We start from the raw sequence: 19,611 nt of genomic DNA, 5'->3' as shown, positions 1-19,611 counted from the left end.
ACAGATGATCATTCAAATGAAGCATTATCAGCGGCTTTTACAACAGGTGCACTGCACTGACTACAAAGTGCCATCCACAGTAAACAGTCAATGGTTAACAGAAGCAGAAGAGCAGAACGACAACAACATGCACTGCTAAAGTCTCTTTATGACACCAGTTTCACTTACATAACGGCAACAGCTGGCCAGTGTTTACCATTTTGAAACACCTTTCCTCTGTCACCAGACCAGATGGACACATTGTTTTAATAGTAATAGTCAAATTATAAATATTACAGTCCTAGGTTATACTAGGCCAAGTTCAAAACATTATTCTGTTATTGTTCTTTTTGTTCTGACTATTGGGGCATCACAAAAAGGTGAGATGCTACAGAAACTTAGCAGTACGAGCACAGATAAGCGAGAAATATTACTGGTTTTAACTCACAGTCTATACATTTGCTATATACTTTGAGTTTTTTTAACAGGGTGAACATTATTAGTATGGTTCAAGATAGAAAAGCTGGTTGAGAGTTCATATTGTGCCTTTTTCCAAACAGTTCTTCACAACTGAATTAAATTAATCCATGTTTAAAGCTGACACACTTCTGTAAACACCAACACAGCCTGCGACAAGCTTCATCAAGTTGCACGGTGAAGGTGAAACCAAATAACACAAATACTAGGATTGCAGTTTATCTAGTTGGCACATACAACGGTTAGCCATACTATCTCCTCCAACATATAATTCCAGTCTGTGTTAATCTATTGACTCAAACGATCAACAGAAAACAAGTCCTGTGAAAATAATCATCTCCAAGTGAGTGGTTTGGGAGTGGAGCCCCACCCTGTTTACACGAGCCGGCAGAAAAACAAACTCCCTCCAAGGAGCGCTCGGCCAGATGCAAGTCACGGCCCACACCGACAAACAACAACAAGAATCTTCTGGGAGCGCTGGTGATCGCACACAAACACACAGGTGAACCTCTTACTACTGCACGGAGAGGAAGAGACAGAGACATCAAGCATTTTAACAACCAAATGTTTAAAAAGTAACATTATTTATGAACGCAACTGGTAAATTTGCCTAGAAATAATGTTTGAAAGTATTTTTTTTACCCCTACTACAACTACATGCACTACTTTTACTTAATGTTTTTACCATTACCAGTATTATTAATATACGTATAACAAATATCACGTAACTTACCACGACACCAGCTAATGTTACCACCACTACTACCATTATAAAACTGCTATCACTAATATTTATGCTGCTTTTGTTACTCAATAGACCACAGTTCCTATAGCCACTTTCAGCACAAAACGTCCTAATACTCGCACAGTTTTCTTACAATTAATACCACCGGAGTCATAGCCTCTAGCGCAGATGACAAGCCCCGTATAACATTTTTAATATCACTGACTAAGCAACGAGAGACTTATTCACATTCAAGTATCCTGTCTGCGTGTCTGTCTTTCCGTCTGCTCCAGAATGCACCTGTAAGTAAAAGGACATTTTTACTTTCCGCCGCTGTCAGCAACAAACAAAGTCAAATCCTTTCTCTGCTGCCTCCGAGCCTTTAGTCTCAGGTCAAGTGAATCATCAGGAGTGTACGAATAGCTCAGCAAACCACACCAGGATGACTTCACCGCAGCAGTAGCTTTAGAGAGCTGCCTTAATATCCAGGGGACTCTGAATGAAGAGGTAATGAATCTCAGTTAACAAGGCCATTATAGGCGACAGAGCTACATCATCGGAAGGGACTCCAGATCCACTAACCTTTTATGAACAGCTGGGGGACACTGCTGAAAAAGACAAAATAAAAAAAGAGTGTTGCCTCTGGTTTCACACACACAACAAAATAACAGTCTCAATTAGCTCTTTTCTGATGCTACAAATGTTACACTAACCTGCGTTCTTTCATCCTGGCTACGGCTCGAGCGGCGCGTTGCATCCTGGGTAATTACAGCTCTCCAATTACCACCCGGCTGGTAAATATATATCAACTAAACAAGCAACAACCCGTCAATTAGGAGCGCACTTTTATAACGGGGATCTTGGGGGTGTTCAAATGATGTTTTTATGTACAGACTGAGGAAAAACACAGCGCTCAACTTCAAAGTGAACTTGTAACCATTAAGTGCATTTAAGAGAGGGTACAATAATTGAACAGCATGTTTGGGCAATTATTATGCACCTTTAATTAAAAGTGTTTTAATTGGAGACAGGGAAAACAGTCAACAAGGGAGAAGGACCTTAAATTATGTTCTTAAAAGCACAGTTGAGTATTTTGAGCTGCAATTATATCAGATTCAGTGTAGTAGAGCCTCAGCGTAATGGTGCTAGCATTCTCCAAAGTGAGAATCAATGTCACTGAGTGGATGTATTCAATGGCTCATGTATACTCCCAATTCTATATATCTATCCATTTTTGTCCGCTTTATTCAGAGCCAGGTTGTGGAGGCAGCGGTTTGAGAAGGGAGCCCCAGAATTATCTTTCCTTACACACTTCATCCAGTTCTTCTAAGGGATCCAAGACATTCCCAGGCCAGCGGAGAGACTACATGTCTATTTCTTTTTCTACAGCATATCCTAGGTCTTCCCTTGGGCCTCCTCCTGGTGGGATGTGCCCAGAACATCTCTTTAGGGAGGCGTCCAGGAGGCATCCGCAACAGCCCGAGCCACCTCAGCTGCTCCTCTCAATGTGAAGAAGTCGAGGTTTTACTCTGAGATCCTACAATGTGACTGAGCTCCTCACTCTATCTCAGTGATCTTGTCCTTTTGGTCATTACCCACAGCTCATGACCAGGTGAGGATAGGTAGATTGACCGTTAAATTAAGAGCTTTGCCTTTCAACTCAGTTCCTTCTTTACCGCACAGTCCAATACAGCGACCGCATCACTGACAACGATGCACCGATCCAACTGTCAATCTCACTCTCCATTTTTCCTCACTTTTGAACAAGACCTCGAGATACTTGAACTCCCCCCTTGACGCAGGGACTCCCCACCCACCTGCAGAGTGTAAGTCATCTTTGGAGGAGCTGATTCTCACCCCATATGCTTCACACTCGGCTGCAAACCTCAGAGCATTTTGCAGGTCCTGGTTTCGATGAAGCCATCATGTTGTACTTCCAATTCAATACACAGTTACAAAGCACATTATTGTCCTAAAACTGTACACTCCAACTGTTGTGTCAATGTCCAGATTAAGTTAAAGGTGAAGTATGTAACTTTCTGGAGGTGGAATGTCACCTCAAAGAGAAAATTTAAACTATACATTGGAAAATTCACAATGGAAATAAGTTTAATACTATACTGTGAAAGATTATAGCCAAAGCAACAATATTTCCATAGAGACAAGGCCAAATAAGAGTAATGGCACAACTTTTACTGCAATAAAAACAACCAGAACCACGCTTTTATTTTAGTTTATTTTTTGGCTAAAACTTTACATTCTGTGGCTTTAAAAAATCATCAGGGACAAATCAAAGTGAGAATGTACCGAGAAGGAAGAAAAACAGCAGTAATGGTAAACAGACAGCGTTTTCACTACAATAATATTAAAACAAGATCAAAATTGTGTTGGGTTGTTTTGCACTAAGGTATAACTCAACCAGGTTTGCTTATGTTTTCTTTTTTCAATCGACTGTTTATTCTAGTTTCACTGTTCCACTGCCATGATATCCCTAAGGATCAGTGCTTGTGCTGCTCTGTTTGACCATATCAAGCTTTGCCTGGAACCATCTTTCAGCCAGAGTGAACCCAGGAGGTGCAGTGCAGACTCACAGCTACAACTATCCACACCTAGTACCACAACCTCAACACAGGTAAATAAAAATAATCAGCATTCAGCAAACTAAGCCAATCATTCCAAAAGAGTTTGAACATGCAGTAACACCATTTAACCTGTGATTTAGTGAAATAGTCTAGTGCTGCTGTTTTTTTCACACCACATAGCACTGCTTCTGTCGGCTTCACTAAACACTGAACTGAAATCTAATACAGATGATTTGACATCCATTTAACCAATAGCTGACCTTTATTTTGAAACTGCAGAATCAGAGCAAAAGAGCAGAGTGAGGGTTGGATTCAAAGGCAAAGAGAACGTACGGTTGGAGTGTGTCCACAGAATTTGCATTGCCGCTCTGCTCTTCTCCCATAAGTGTCTCCTGTCTGTGCTGTGATGGCTTATCACAAGGCGAGCAGCAGGGCTAAGCCAGAGCAATGTGCTGAAAAGACGTGATCAAAGCACAGCAACTTTCCACCAACAACCATGATGGAAGAACAGACCTCAGTGGTTAGCTGTTATTAGAGCTGCCACTGGAGCCTGTGCACAACAAGACACTAGGATTCCTCAAAGATGACGCCTATGAGTTTTTATTCTAATCCCTTGAGTTAAAATTTACAGCGTGAAAAAAATATTGGTTAATTCTGATTGAAAAAAATAAATAATTAATAAATTGCTGAAAAGAGCTGAGAGACTAAAGTTTTAAGGTAATATAGGACATGGTAAAGAATTCTCCAACAAATGAAATCTCTTGATTCAGCCAGCAATTTAATCTACAAAAAGTTATTTTATTTTCTTTACTTAATTATAAAATCCAATGACATTTTCTCAACAGCCAATTCCAGTGGTACAACAAGACAATCATGGTGTTTTTAGGAAAGACACTTCACTCACATTGCAGAGTTTGAATGAAGTATGTATGAAGTCTGAGTGTTGGTGGTGGCTGGAGCGGCCAATGGCACAGATTGGTGGCGTCTATCAGTCTGACCCAGGGCAGCCATGGCTACAATTGTAGCTTAACCTCACCAAATATGAAGTGAATGAATAATGCACTGTAAACGTGTTGGGTTTCTGGAAAGGAGCTATATAAATTAATTGGTTAATTAATTTTAAAAAAGAATATGTTTTCTGACAATGTCACAGTTACTCCCATAAAACCATTTGGTTTGGAGCAGAGTTGGTGATCAGGAAGAAATTTGGCCATTATTGTGTTATCATGAAAAGTGTGTGTTTTGTTTATGTTTAGATAAATAATTGCTTTGTTTTTTAATATGATAAAAAAACACCAAATTCTGATTGATTAACACAAAAAAAGTTTTCGTTATGTTTTTTTAACACACACCTGCATTATGTTTATGGCCAAACATAAAACCAGGTGCTGGCTCCTGCTGCAGAGGGAGGAGTCAGAGGGACTTGACCTTGATGACAAATGATTTGAGAGCAGCAGTCTAAACACAGACACAGACAAATGACTTACAGCTGTGACGTCAGCGCCTTTCACTTGTGGCTTTAGAGTCTTCCCAGAGCCGTGCACATTACTTCCTCTTCATGATGCCCTGAAGAAGACAGGACAAGTGTTATCATCAATACCATCGCCCTCAAAGGCAGCTGTGTGCAGAGAGTGAGGAGGGAATCTAAGAATATTAGGCTGACGTACTGTATTAAAAAAGGATACCCAGAAAGTACAATTAAACAAAAATACTTCACTTTGAGCCGATATTGACACTGAAGAAATTGCATAAATAGAACCTTTCCTAAACAGTTTTTATATCAGAGATTATATCAAGACCATAATAATTTTAAAAAGTATTATTAAAATTGGATTGTATTGTCTAAAAAAGGTATCGAAATCACTGTAGAGGTTTGTATCATGACAACATCACAATAAAAATAAAACAAAATAATATTTACGTTTGCATTTACAAACTTATCACTGTATTTTAGAACAAAACATTTTCATTAACATTAGGCTTACTGGTTTATTTTTCCAAGTTAAGTTTAGGGAGGCAAAAGTCTGATGATTTATTATTGTCAAAACTGGTCCAAATACTAGAAAATATAAAAAGTGCAAGTTTGGCAAAACTGCAGATGTGTCAGACAAACACTTTTGATGGACTAATTAATTAATGTTTTTAAATGTTCCAAAGCCATTTGCAATCAGTAAAGTTATGTAATTTATTTCAAATTTTAAGTCTTTATTTATTTATTTATTAGCATGGTTTGATATAATTATTTATGAAATGCTCTTTGCCTTTACTGAAATCTTACCCTAATGTCACTGAAGCTTTTACAGCTCTAATGCTGCTTTACATCTTCATGATTAAAAAAATAATCAACTGTGACTTATAATTATTAAACAATTGTCTACAATGTACAAAAGGGCATCATAATGTAACCATGTCCAGGTATTTTCTCAAAATAAAAATAGACAAAAAAAAACAGTATTAATCAAATTCATCGACAATTCAAATCACAACTTTCGATGCAATAAATTACATAACAAAAACTGAGTGTTGATTTTTTGCAAAACTTCTAATCGAGTCAATAACAAATAAGATTCAAATATACTGGTACAGTATAAACCTCACAGAAATCGTTATTCATTTTACAAAGTCCTCACGGGTCTGAACTTGGCTACAACAGATGTGACAAATGTGTCGGTCTCATCTAAGTCGACTCACCTGAGCCTGGTCCAAGTCTTAACCCCGAGCTGTGAGAGCTGCTGTCCCTTTACAGAAGCTTTCATTCATGGAGCACAGCAGTAATGAGAGCCCTCCATTCATGTTCCTTTGTGCCATATGAATCAAACATGCATCATTTAGAAAATTCCCTTTTATTCAACTGTCACTTGTCGTGCTTTGAGCAAAAAAGGACACTGCGTGGGTTTAAGAATGTCTTATATAAGAAATCAAACGCTGGGTGAAAAATGTATGCAGACTTCTCACTTTAAGAGTTTCCCGATAAACGACAAAGATTAAAAAGGGTTAATAGTTTCACTGTTCGGCTTAAAGATTTGGTGGGTTTTTTTTATTATTATTAGTGGGCTACATATAATATTTTTAAATCATTGTTTTAAGAAAATCTAAAAATTAAACATTCACTTATACTGTATTCCTTGCACTGATGGTTAAATAATTAATTCTGAATTTTTAAGGTTGACTAGTGATTTTTTGTTTGTTTTTATTTGTTTGTTTGTTTGTTTGTTTTATATTATTGCCACAGCTGCAATGTCGTGCAGTCATAAGCATTTCATGAGCATCTACGGCTGTCTCAATCTGGGTAAAAGAAAAAAAAAATTAAGTTAAAATGCACAGATTTTATTTGAGTCCTAAAAGTGCATTTGTTATTATTAAATGGGGCGAGGACTCCCTGAACAGTCCCCGTGGTCTGTGGAATAGTGCATTTGAGCACAAACACTGACAGCCCCTTCCCCTCTCACTCAACGCATGACTGACTTATTACTTTCTTAACCCTTTGCAAACCAAGCAGATACTACACAGGGAAAACTAAATGAAAGTCCAGTCATTGTTCCAAATGTAGATTTTCACAAAAGCACTTGTTGAAAATGTAGCCAGTGTTACTTATCAACAGTCACAAAAGGATACTGTACGAAATCACTGCAAATATCAAGTTTGAAAGTTTGCTGTGTGGTTGAGAGTGTAAAGGTTGAGATCAAATAAAGTTTCTGTTGGTATTTTGAAATCTGTCCGAGGCTTTGTGAAGGTCCATTTGTGCATAAGTGAGCCCAGTGCCCAGTGCCTGTTCAAATAATGTGTAGCTCATGACAACAGCCCAGCAGCAGCCTGTTTGATCTCCACTGTTTTCCTTAATCTGGGTTGTCAAGGTTCGCTTGTTGGAGGCTGTTTACTTTACTTCTTCTACAAAAAGTGTTTTTTTTTTCTCTCTCAGACAATGACTAATCCAAAGACCAAGAAGGAGGGAGCCCTGCCAGCTATGGCTGTTAAAGCTGCAGTTTCCCTTTGATAAATTCTCATGTTTTAAGTCTGATGCCAGCTGCACATTCACTGTAAAACTGTTAGTGTCATATTACAGTTATATCCACACATTTGCATTAGTGCATGACTTTTCATACACAAATAGTCTTATTGTTACAGATGCTTTGATGATATACATGTCATACCTTCATTAGTATTCACATTATTAGATACAATTAATAGATTTCTTTAGGCTGTAGTTCATGCACTTTAGTTTGGTCATATCCTGAAAGTCTCAAGACAAAGTAAACTTGTTGGGAAACTTTACAACTTGAGTCATATCTGTTATTTGCCACTGAAAACGCCTTTAGTGAGTCCTGGTTGTAAACATTCTTCTACAACTGTTACTATTGCTGTACAAAAAGCAACTTTTATGGTGCTTTAGGACAGGACATGTATTCACCACCCCAGCACAACATCAGCATCAAACCTCAATTATCATGTTTTTTTCTGTTTACTTCATACAATAAATACAAAGTTTACACGTTTGAAATGATTGCTACAAAGCTACAACACCCCCTTCCATGGTTCTGAGCACTTTGCAGGCGTCCAGTGCAGCTAACACGTGGGGATGAGCTCCTAACTTTGCCACAGAAATCACGGCACTCAAACTTCCACATTTCACCGCAAAAACATGTACGTTTTCTGTGCCCTACCCGCCAGTCACCTGAGAATAACTATAAATCTGAGGCAGCTAGCAGTCATTTACTTTAATCAGAAAGCATACAAGTTTAATAAGTTTTCCCTGGGGCTACAGAAAGCAAGTCGCAGGCAGAAAGTGAAGCATGGCGATGCGTAAGGATATGCGTAAAGATATGCGTAAAGATACCAGGTGTTTTTACGCATTTAGACACTTGTAGTTAGAGCGGTGATAATGACAGAAAACAGTGCGGTTCGCCTGTGCAGAAGAAGCAGCCACAGCAGCAGCAGGTAGCTAAAGAGAAACGAGGCAGCTGGCGTGGTGAAAACGCTGAAACTTACCCGGCTGAAAACGCTTTAGAGCAGTTTTTTAGAGACAGAGCGGCGGACAGAGCGGACCGATGGAACTGCGCTCGTGTGGGGGGAACGCGTGCGTCAACAATCACAACCTAAACGCTATATTCCTCCGCTCGAGGGTCACAAGAGGAGGAGGAGGGGGGGACTAACTAACTTTACTTCACTACAAAGGCTACAAGAGACACGCTTACCCGTCCAAAAAGCAGTCCGGCGCGGAGTCAAAACCACGATCCCTGCGCCGCGTCCCAGGGAGAGCCTCGGTTTGCGTCTCTCCTTCTTCTTCTTCCTTATTATTAGATTTTTAACACGAGGAGAAAAGAAAAGGAGGTAAAAAAAAACGGGGAAGAATCGCGGATGTTTGGTTGTTTTTGTTTTGATCTTCCAGGCGTGACGTCATATCCACCTGCTCATTGCTCTTTGCAGGTTTTGAGAAAATAACACAAGTAAAAAAAAAGGCTGCAATTCAATTCACTTATAGAAAGAGGCACTTGGTGGTTCACTTTCTACAGGGGGAAATGTAATGATATGCATTAGTTTTAGCTCCAAGTGTGACAGGAGAGAGGGGGCTGCCTAGAAAAGCTAAAATGTCTAAGCTGACTAATTACTCCTGAGCCAACATGAACTCATATTTCACAGTTTTTGTGTCTGGGCTGGTTTCTTTTCATTTGTCTGTCTCCAAACTAGAGGCTTTCTTCCTCAGAAACAAAAAAAAGGGAAGTTTTATGCAGTGATTAGTTGGTTTGGTTTAATTTGTATTGGGTAATTTTTAGTCATTACATTTGGAATTTGGTGGAAAATAGGTAAAAAGAACAAAAAGGAACTATTTCTGACTAAGTTTTATTTAGATGGTGCATATATGAAACATGAGTAACCACCTAATTACAATAAGCTGTTTAATTTTAGCACAGATATAGGTTAACCTGCATGAACAACAACAACAGCAATGCAGCAAAATCAAAACTAAAAAGTCATTTAAATGTACAAAGGCTAAGTTTAGAATATGTTCCTGCTTCGCTTATCGGCTACTGTTTGTATTTAAATGCACTGAAACTGTAAAAATATGAGTATTTTCAACTTTTAGAATCAGAAGCAGAACCAGAAGACTTTTATTGCCATTGTCAGTGAACACAGCTCAAACTAGTAACTTACTTTGGTAATAAGTGCAACATAAAACACTGAAAAAATACACATAAGTTCATGCATAAAGTTAAAAAAGATATGTACAAACGATCAGTAGAATGTTTCTGAGTGTGTGGGTTCACTTAACATACACTTTAAACAGGAAAACTTAATTTTAAAAGTCAAAATAAATTAAATCAATTATTATATATATTTTTTGTGTTATGGGATACACATAATTGTATTCTGGTATTATATTGATGACACAGGATATAATTTTTGTCTCTTTTTTGTGTGTGTGATGCTGTAATTACACTTTATCCGTGCAGCGCCTTCTTTTATTGCCCTGCTTCTGTATTATTAGTTTCATCAAAATATGTGTAGTCAAATAAGGATTCAATATCACTTTTTTTTATGCAAAGAAAGTAACTGCATTTAAAACAGGCCTATATTTGCATACTTTTGGTTTCGAGTAAAAGTACCAAAGTACCAAAAAGTGCTCGTGTCACGTACTCTGCTGCAACGAGTGATCTTTATAAGAACAAGACCTACAATAACATTATGAGAGTAATTAAAATATGTGCTCCTAAAGATGAGAATGAGCAGGGGCTGGGGCTCAACAGTCCAGTTAATGCTCATTGTAAAGCAACATTAATTTCACCTCAAGAGGAAATATTTTGAGTCCATCTCTCTGTCCTTGATGAAGGTCTCAAGCACATCCCATTTGGTTATAAATGAGTAAAGCTTATCACCACAGCAGGCATGGAGCGACAGGGATGTCCAAACAGGCTCAAATAAGGGTTTTTTGTTAGTAGACAGCTCCCCCTCGTGGTTATATGTAGTAATAGACACACACAAAAAAACAGATATAAGCCTAGTACTGTTTATAAAAGGATAAAATAGTTAATATGTGGTATGTAGGACAAGCAAACTTTCTGTTATATAACTTATGTTGACTAATTACAGGAATTATACATGTAGTTTTTGATGGAAACAGTAATTCATATGCAAGCTGTTCAAATTGAGGCTACACTGAACATTTAAATAGTGAGTTTGTGCACCCAATTATTATGAAAAACATATTGAGTTTGGGTATTCCATTCAAAACAGTGCCTCGTGGTGTTAAATTGGTTATTTCTCACCGTGGGAAACTGCGTTATCATAGAATATAAGCTTGTTTTGCAGGCCCCGGCTTGAAACCAGGGAAAGTAAATAGTGCAAAGTGGGATTCCCTCTCAGCTTACACCATGAAGATCCGTCAAAATGGTGCATTGTTGAGTTAGGTGTAGTAGTCCCGGGGATATTTTTATAACCGGCTGAGTGTGTCGTTATTTTCTGGCCGTTCAGTGATCACCAGTGACCACGGGCAGTTATAGGCTTTGTGTTTCTTAATAGAACCAACTTAAATTCGAAGTGGTTTCAGTTTACAATACTTGGAGTAAGAAGAGTCAGGTGTAGCTTATGTCAGAAGAATGCTGGCAATACGTTTGAACCTGTCAAGTTTAGAGTCCACAGATGTGTCAGTGCAGAAGAGTCAGTGATTTAAATGGAAAACTGAAGTGGTTTTTGTGAGGATTTAGATCATCTACTTGCATAATTTGATCTGACATACAGTATTATTGCTACCATAATACTCTATTGTCATGTGATGTCTAACTAAATATCATTATGTTTATATTCTGTAGATATAATCAGGTTTCTTTTCGGTGAAGGTGCAAAACACTGTCTATAGCAGGGGTGTCAAACATATTTTCACCAGGGGCCACATTAGCAAAATAGCTGCCTTCAAACTACTTTTTAACTTGTTAATTAACTGTTTCTGTATTTATTACTTGTTCAAGTTACAAATATTGCATATGCATTAGCCTAGATGTAAAAATGTGGCTGTGTAACTGCATATCTCCTGATAAAATTACATTTTCAGACCATCATACCTTTGAGTTTACCCTGTCGAGGGCCACATGAAATGATGTGGAGGGCCGCAATTGGCCCCCGGGCCTTGAGTTTGACATATGTGGTCTAGAGCAACAGTGTCACAATCAACAAACACCCTGCGTCCTTCTGTCCTTCATTTAAGTTTGAAAATTAAATTGAATCTATTATTGCAGGTGACAGAATGTGCAGAATTAAGTTTTAAAAAGTGATTAAGGATTAAAATTGCAGGACTCAGCAGAGAGAATGTGCTTGGGATGTCAAACTCACAGCTAAAACCTCACGTTAGAAGATGTTAGATAATCACTAAACACAGCACATGCCATAAAACTCAATTTTATTGACTTGATCCGTGTAACTGCAAAAAACATGGTCACTGAGTTCAACAGGTTAAACTGTGTCAAGTTTATCTAGTTCAATCTACTCGGGAGTGACAAAAACAAAAGTAAGGCAAAGGCTGTTAAGGTGACAGTTATGAGAAGAGCTCTTATAATAACAATAATTGTGAGATTTCATGCAAAAAAATCTTATGTTTGAAGCCACAGGTCAACTCGGAGCGGACTTGTTTGTACTGTACCTGCACTACACAGCTGAACCCACACTGGAACCTGGATACTGGACACACCTATGAGTAAGTGGCTTGAATCAGTGGGTTTTTAGTGAGTGGAAATGTCTCCGCATCAGTCCCTTAATTCAGTGCACTGGGTCAACCTGCCAGGAGCTGTGGGGAACCAGAGTGACCCAAGAAACATCTCCAGATCATGAGTGGGACTACCTCACCGGAGCATCAGCCCAATCCAAATAAGACAGAGGGGAGACTCCACACAAGCCACACCCGCAGGTACCTACTTGCTGTGAGGTAAGAGTACTACCCACTCTGCCATGTACATGTAACAAGTATCAACAATAAACTGCATGAAAGTTACAGCAAGATGGTGTTTGTACTGCAAGTAACAGCTTCTTCTGTGCCACCACTGATTACATTCATAAAGGGAAGTTAACCGGCTTCAATGTATGTTTTATTCTGAAAGACCCTTAACAGGAACTTAAAGATACTTAAACTATGAATGAACTTTGAATTTAAACTTAAAAGGTGGAGAAATTCTGCATCTCACTTGTAACTTTCCCTCTAATCCATCCTCCTTTAGTGTCACAGGTCTCCCATATGATCTACTGTTGCTTGTGGTCACTTAAAGGTCATTAGAAGTATGAAAATTAACATAAAGTCCATACATAAAGGCCATTGTTTTAATTGTCATTGCTTAATCTATTTAAAAAGTTTTATTATGAGCATTTTGTCACGGACACATTCGGTTCATTGAACGTCATATACATTATTAGAAATCGTAGTATTTGCAAACTAGAATAGATCTTTACAAACAAAACTGTGTAGCCAAATATTCAAGAGATGAAGTTCACATGTAAAGTGTATGAATGCTGGCTAAATGATGGGCCTGCTTACAAATATGAAGGTATTTTTAAAAGATATTTCACTGGTCTACTCTTAAATGTGTTTTGTATCATGTCATGGTTATATCAGAAATAACAGGCGTATGAACGATGAGCTCAAAGGCAAAATGAAGAAATCTAGTCTTTCTTTCTTAAAATACCAGCATATTTGTATTCAGACCCAAAAAGAGGCACATTCTAAAACGAATTCTGCAGTTTAAGTAAAGCTCTGGAGTCCTAATGTCCGTACAGGGTTTGTGCTAGGATATGGCTTTCCATTAGAGGGACTGGATTATATCTACGTGCAAATGCATTACCCTGATTTGTTGACAGTTGACAGATTAAGAACATACATCACAGACATTCACTATAGCAGTAGAGATGGGCAACCAGCCTCCCATTGAAACACTGAAAGAATGCGAGGATAAAAAACAAAAGTGCTTTGGCACAGAGGGACCATGACCTGCACTGCAACATCTAACACAGGAAACAGTTAGCTAGATTACATAGCTGTTAGCTTTATATCAGGAAACAACTGAGGTCCATCAGGCGTACTGAGAATAGGACAGCAACAGTTTATGTCGGAGTTAGAAAGAGGCCAACCACAACATGATCTAACAGAAACTGGACATTTGTTAATCTAAATTATCCTTGGTGAAGCAAGGCATCAGTAAGTTATAAAAATATACTTTTAACTTTTCTTTGAGTAACGTAAAATACCCTTGACAATGTTGTGGACAGTGTCTTTACGTCAAAGGCAGGAACAGTTCAGCTTTCAAATAAATCAAAGTGCACGTGGTTTAGTGTCTTGAGCGTCCTCCCTCAAAGGCGTGATGTTCCATGTGAGCTGGAGATTTAAACGACATTGAGAAAATTAGTTCCTATCAAAATACAACGTTAAAGAGCATAGCGTATAAAGGAAATATGCTTACACTTATAAAAAACAGCTTTAAAAGATATGAAAGGCAGGAGTTCATAGACTTTCCCCAGGATATTAGCTTCGTTTGCAAGAGTAGCGTCTTTATTCCACACCTGTACAACGTCTTCACGATCCCGAACACTTACACTGACGCCGACCACCTCGTCCTCTATACGACATATAAGAACAGAAGGATATTAAAATACATTTCAGATATTTCTATTGATGTTTATACACATTCTCTACCACCTTTTCCCCATGGAGATGTTACTGCATTGCCTGGAATGTTCCATAGTAGGGAATTAACAAATCTATCTTCTATCTATCTATCTCTATCTCTATGTGTGACTTGCATTACAGGTGCTTTATTGCAAAAAAAGAATTACATTTTTGCATTTTTACTGTGAACGGGGTCGCCTCTCCACAGGTCTGACCACCCTAGCGCCGTAGGGATACAAACATTTAATGCCATACTGTGGAACAATCCAGGAAAAGCAATGGAGACAAGCTAGGACTCACCAGTAAAGTTTAGTGTAATTATATTATTGTCTAAAAGTCGGTGTCCGATAATACCTGTAAATAATTCAAAAATGCCACAGAAATTTGAAACTTTATGGGTATTTCTGATCAGCAAAGATGCATAAATATATTTCTAAATAAGTGTATATGTGACATAATCCTAACTAATTAGTAAAATAGAGATGTATGAACTAACATTTTGACCAAAGGGACTGTGACAACCAACCACACTGCTGCCCTTGTGATTACTGCTTTATAAAGAGTAAACACATGTGTATCACGTCTAAAATGACAGATGCCAGACATGGTATTTAAAGCACATAGTGTATATTAATAACTTGATAGGACAAGGCATTAATGGAGCTGTCACAATGCACATTTCAGACAGATGCAAAAGTCTCTACCACTCCAACATTTTCTTTCAATATTTATGCATGTTTTTTAAGATGAAGTAAATCGCAAACAGACCAAATATAGCTCACCTGAGGCACAATAATCTGCAAACTGCTCCCCAATTGTCGCTAGTAACAACTCTTTCCATACAGTCAACTGGAAAAGACCAAAGAACAATGCTTGTTTCTATAGTATCTCTGCTTGTATCACCACATACACATTTACCTTCCATGATATGGCTTAATGTTTGACAAGATCCTAAACACCTACAGTGCTTTCTTTTGGTACTTTCATCTTCCACACTCCTCCTTTCGCGTTGCTTTCTTCCTCCCTGAAAATAAACATCATCATTATGGTCAAGGATTAAAAACACAAGACACACATACTGTAACTTTAGATGAACTTACCAGAGCGGCCTTCGTTCTCCTCTCATTAAGTGATAGCTACATCTCAAAGGCAATGCTGTCACGGGGGGGATGTTGTTGTATACGCCCCAGAACATCTGCAAAATCAACAAAATGTATAAAAACTTTTAGACTAGACTTGAGACTTCTGTTGTCCCTAATAGGAAGTCATTTTTACACCAACACAGAGCTTGTTTGGATCGCAGTGTGACTCTGAAGTGCTGTATGTTTGCAATTTGTTTTCTCCCCGACAAAACCCACAACGTCGATGAAACGTTCTGCACCGACAAAGGCGCCGACGAAGGTTTGAACTTTGAGAGTGTTTAAACAAGAGAGAAATGTGAGAAAATGTTAACACCTGTGTGAGAAAAGTGTATAAAGTGTGTGGTGAGGGGTTTTACAGCAAAAAACAAATACAATAATTGTAAAAAATAAAGCTGATACTTGCATATTGTGGGTTATTTTTAGAACGTAACCCCCACGATAAACGAGGGAAAACTGGACATAACACATAAACACAACAGATAACAATAATATAGACACACAACAAAAGAGATTACAGTCGCACTTAGGGTGGCTGTTGATCCAGAATGTGCCAAACGTCAGCTTTTTTGGGTATATGCATAAAAATACATAAACACTTGCCATATGAGATGTAAAAAAAAAAATCTAAATACGTGTAAAAGTCTATTTTTTATGTGACACACTGCTTTTGTGAGGCGCTCTGATAGTTGTCTGATAGTCGCAATTGTCTGAAAAGTTTTTATTCTGCACTCTTCTGTTCTAACGTTAATTTTATTATGATTATTTGTGATTATTTATGTTGTTATGTTTTGATTTGTCTGATTTTAATGTCTTTCTTATTCTGTAAAGAACTTTGAATTACTTTGTGTTTGAATTGCACTGTACAAATAAACTCGCCTTACTTTGTCAAAACGCAAAACTTGCAATTATTGTCTGTTTTATAGAAAAAGTCGTTTTTACAAGGCGCACTCTCAAAACAATCCTACTTTTAAAATATATTCTACAAATCTAACCACAATACTGTACTTGCAATTAGATGTTTTGTTGTTTTTTTTTTTTGTTTTTTTCTTGTGCAGACCTTTGTGCTTTGTAACCTTTGTCTCACACACAAACGCACACACAAAACTTGATTTAGCTTGTTTTACATAAGCACATTTCCCCTCTTGACCTGACCTAGATATCTATAAAGGCCTGTGTAATACTGTGGCCAAGTAATGGCATGCCATTGTACTTTTCCACAATGTTTTATGCTACAATCGACTTGAACTCACTTACTGTAGAGTCCTGTATGCATGTGTATGTGTGTAGCATGTTTCTCACTCGTCTCTCTTCAAAAGTGCTTGTTCATCCTGCGTGTCATAACCTCTGTGATGGAAATAGCTCTAAGCCAAGTCATGCACTAGGTCTCAGAGTGCACCAGAGCTCACCTGAACACTCTGCACGGTGTAGATCTTCTTCAGATTAGACTCACATTCAGCCGCTGTTGTACCTGGTAATGACCTGTAACACAAACACAGCACGTGCATTATTGTTACTAACACAAAATGCCCCATTATAAAATCAAATCAGCGCAATCAGCGAAATAGTGTTAGAATAAGCACGATGACACTGATGACTGACAAAATTACTCACAGATTGGGACGTATATGGGCATATTTGTAAAGCAGAAATGAAATACAGCCTCCTCCTGTACACTATTTTCTTTATATCACTTATTATAACTCCTGAAGTCCCACATAGGCCTATAAGTAAAGCTATTCTGTGGGTTTTCACTCTTTTAAGTCTGCAACAGCAATGCATCTCTGACAATGTGGCTGTGCTGAGGCTATACTTTTCCATGCATCCTCCTCTGATTAAAAATGTAACAGTGTAAGCCCATGAGGCTAACCTTCATGTATTGTTGCTTTTACTACATCTGAAACAATGCTCTGTCTGATCTCTGGCTGAGCTGCGCAGTAAGAACAATGTGGCCAAACCATGGCCTCTGAACCCTTTGTATGAGCCTTGAGCTGCTGACCAGTCCCAGCTCTGTACTGCGTCATGTCCAGTAGTGGTAGATGTAATGCTGTGGCTCCTGTGTGGCTCCTGTGGGTCGGATCTATTGTCTAAAGCCCTCTCTGTTATGTTCTGCAGGAGATCTGTTAACCTGCACGGATTGAGTGTGGGTTGTCGCTTTCCCTGCCCTGTTGGCTGCTCTGTTTGAAAAGCCTGATTGAAGCCAAGATTTCTCAAACAGTGAGTTACGCAGGGCTAATGACCCTTTATTACACAACACAGCTGCGGTAAAGACGCTGTTTGCGCGGTGTCAGAGAGGAGCTGGTCAGGGGAAAGTGGATGAAGACAAACTCTCTCCGCTACATTCGCTCTGGAGGCCTGCGTAAAAGCGGTGCCATCAGAGACACTCGAGCTCATTTACTGCGCTTTTTCCAAGTAAAAGGCAAATAATCCGGAAGTCATGCACAGATCATGTTACCTGTCCAGCCAAAATGTCCAGGGCGAGTGCAAAGGCAGCGCTGTGTCGTCTTCTCGGTGTTTCTTTGTGATATTATCCAACTCTTTCTCGTCGATGTCTATGTTGTTTTCAGAGGGGACTGTCTGTCCGCTCAGGGCGCCTCTGTCCATTTGCAGCTCTGTCTGACCCGCAGGAAACGCCATAACACCTCAAACACGATCTTGTATTATATCAGATCACCTTTGCTTTAAAGAAGCGAAGAAAAACAGCCGCTTTGGCTTTGGGGCACTTTAGCACTGCCGCTTTTCCGCCTACAGATGATGACGCTCCTGCGTCACTGGCGCAAACGACGCAGTTGGTCCTTTTCAGAGAATGGAGAAAAACGAGAGGTATCACTCTGTTTGTAGCTTGGTTCAAGTCAGACAGAGTAAAATGGGAGAAGGCTCCAGGTCTAGCTCACATTAGTGAACAGAGTGAAAGACCCACTTGAGCAGACTGATGCCCTTCAGCAGAAGCAGCTCTGTGTTTGGCCCCTGCTCAGGGGGATTCACATCAAATTACATAGATAATGATGATGATAAATAGGCTAATATTGCTCATACAAAGCAAGTATTTGGTGTGTTTAGTGTCAGTTGTCTGTGGCTCTATCACTGTCTTAAACACTCCAGGCTCCTTGAGTAGTTCTGTAAACACTGTCCGTCCTGCACCTGCCTCTCCATCATGTGCCCGGGGACATTCAAAATGAATCCTTTTTCTAGTTGTTTTACTGCATTTCCCGTTGTGGTGCAACTGGAACATGCAGCAGGGGGCGCTGCAAACCCGCTTTGGGTTTTCCAGTCTCTCACAGAAGAGAAAAGTGAAATTCAAGATGTTTTCATGAACTGAATGTTTATTGTGGCGATATCAGGTCTAAATGTCGTTGTGCTTTATTTGACAGAGGACGTAGAGAATCAGTGTTTAATAGTAGGTCACCTCAGTAGGTCTATTTAATAATCATGTAGTCTGTTTCAAACCCAGGCGCCTCACCCTGATGGACCAGACAGGTTGTCCTTGTGTGAACTGACCACTCAGCAGTGCAGACACGCTGAGTGCGTCTGAGAGTCTCTGTCTTACCTGCGCAGGATTAAAACCTTAAGCCTACCTCCTTCTACTGATCCACTTAAAGAGTCAGTAGGGCAGGGTGTCAACATGTCACATTGTCTATGAGCAGTGCCACTGGTCCTTCACGAAATGTTTTACTTCAGCTTAAGACGAGGTGAATCAAACTTAAACAGCAGCCATTTCATACAGTCTCAACAGCCTCACAGGGGGGACAGGAAGAAGCTTTCCCCCTCATCATTTAGGCTCATGTTCACACATCACAGCCACTGTTCATTTAAACGTGTGTGTGTTTCATTGAGAGACATTTAAACCTGGAGAATCTCAGTGTGGAAGCCCAGATCAACCCTGTTTTACTTTATTAAACTGTGAAGAAACCCTGAGGATGTTGAGTCCCATATGAAGACATCCTCTCAGTGTGAGAGGAGAGGCACATCTGTCTGCGGCTGCCTGACTGTTCCCAGGCCTGCTCAGTGCGAGCGGACGTGCGTCGCATCTGCTTTAAGCTGCCGCCACCTCTGCGAGCTGCCGCCTCCGCA

The 19,611-nt window shown here is 39.2% G+C and overlaps 2 protein-coding genes across 7 annotated transcripts in view; both read right to left on the bottom strand.

Annotated features, from left to right (window-relative positions):
• The window catches only part of foxp1b (forkhead box P1b), a 158,804-nt gene extending 149,794 nt beyond the window's left edge, over positions 1–9,010 (bottom strand). For 3 of the 6 annotated variants that reach the window (XM_055222175.1, XM_055222174.1, XM_055222177.1), the window contains exons 1-2: positions 8,955–9,008; positions 5,250–5,328 (exon numbers count right to left, since the gene is read on the bottom strand). The gene's annotated coding sequence lies outside the window, so the exon portion shown is untranslated. Of the gene's footprint in view, positions 1–5,249; positions 5,329–8,748; positions 8,881–8,954 lie in introns of those variants that run through there. The other 3 variants (XM_055222178.1, XM_055222179.1, XM_055222176.1) reach the window with 3 other exon arrangements.
• A 4,449-nt stretch (positions 9,011–13,459) lies between these two features.
• Positions 13,460–18,313, bottom strand: LOC117371046 (eukaryotic translation initiation factor 4E type 3-like). The gene is made up of 7 exons (XM_033966636.2): positions 17,996–18,313; positions 16,950–17,022; positions 15,502–15,596; positions 15,365–15,425; positions 15,184–15,250; positions 14,196–14,351; positions 13,460–14,110 (listed from the first exon to the last, which is right to left on the bottom strand). Exons 1-7 carry the CDS (start codon positions 18,175–18,177, stop codon positions 14,064–14,066), a joined length of 681 nt encoding a protein of 226 aa, XP_033822527.1. The 5' UTR covers positions 18,178–18,313; the 3' UTR covers positions 13,460–14,063.
• Positions 18,314–19,611: the final 1,298 nt, after the last annotated feature.

Source organism: Periophthalmus magnuspinnatus, chromosome 5, assembly GCF_009829125.3.
Source record: "Periophthalmus magnuspinnatus isolate fPerMag1 chromosome 5, fPerMag1.2.pri, whole genome shotgun sequence".
Taxonomy (NCBI): domain Eukaryota; kingdom Metazoa; phylum Chordata; class Actinopteri; order Gobiiformes; family Gobiidae; genus Periophthalmus; species Periophthalmus magnuspinnatus.
This window is presented reverse-complemented; position numbering and strand designations above follow the sequence as displayed.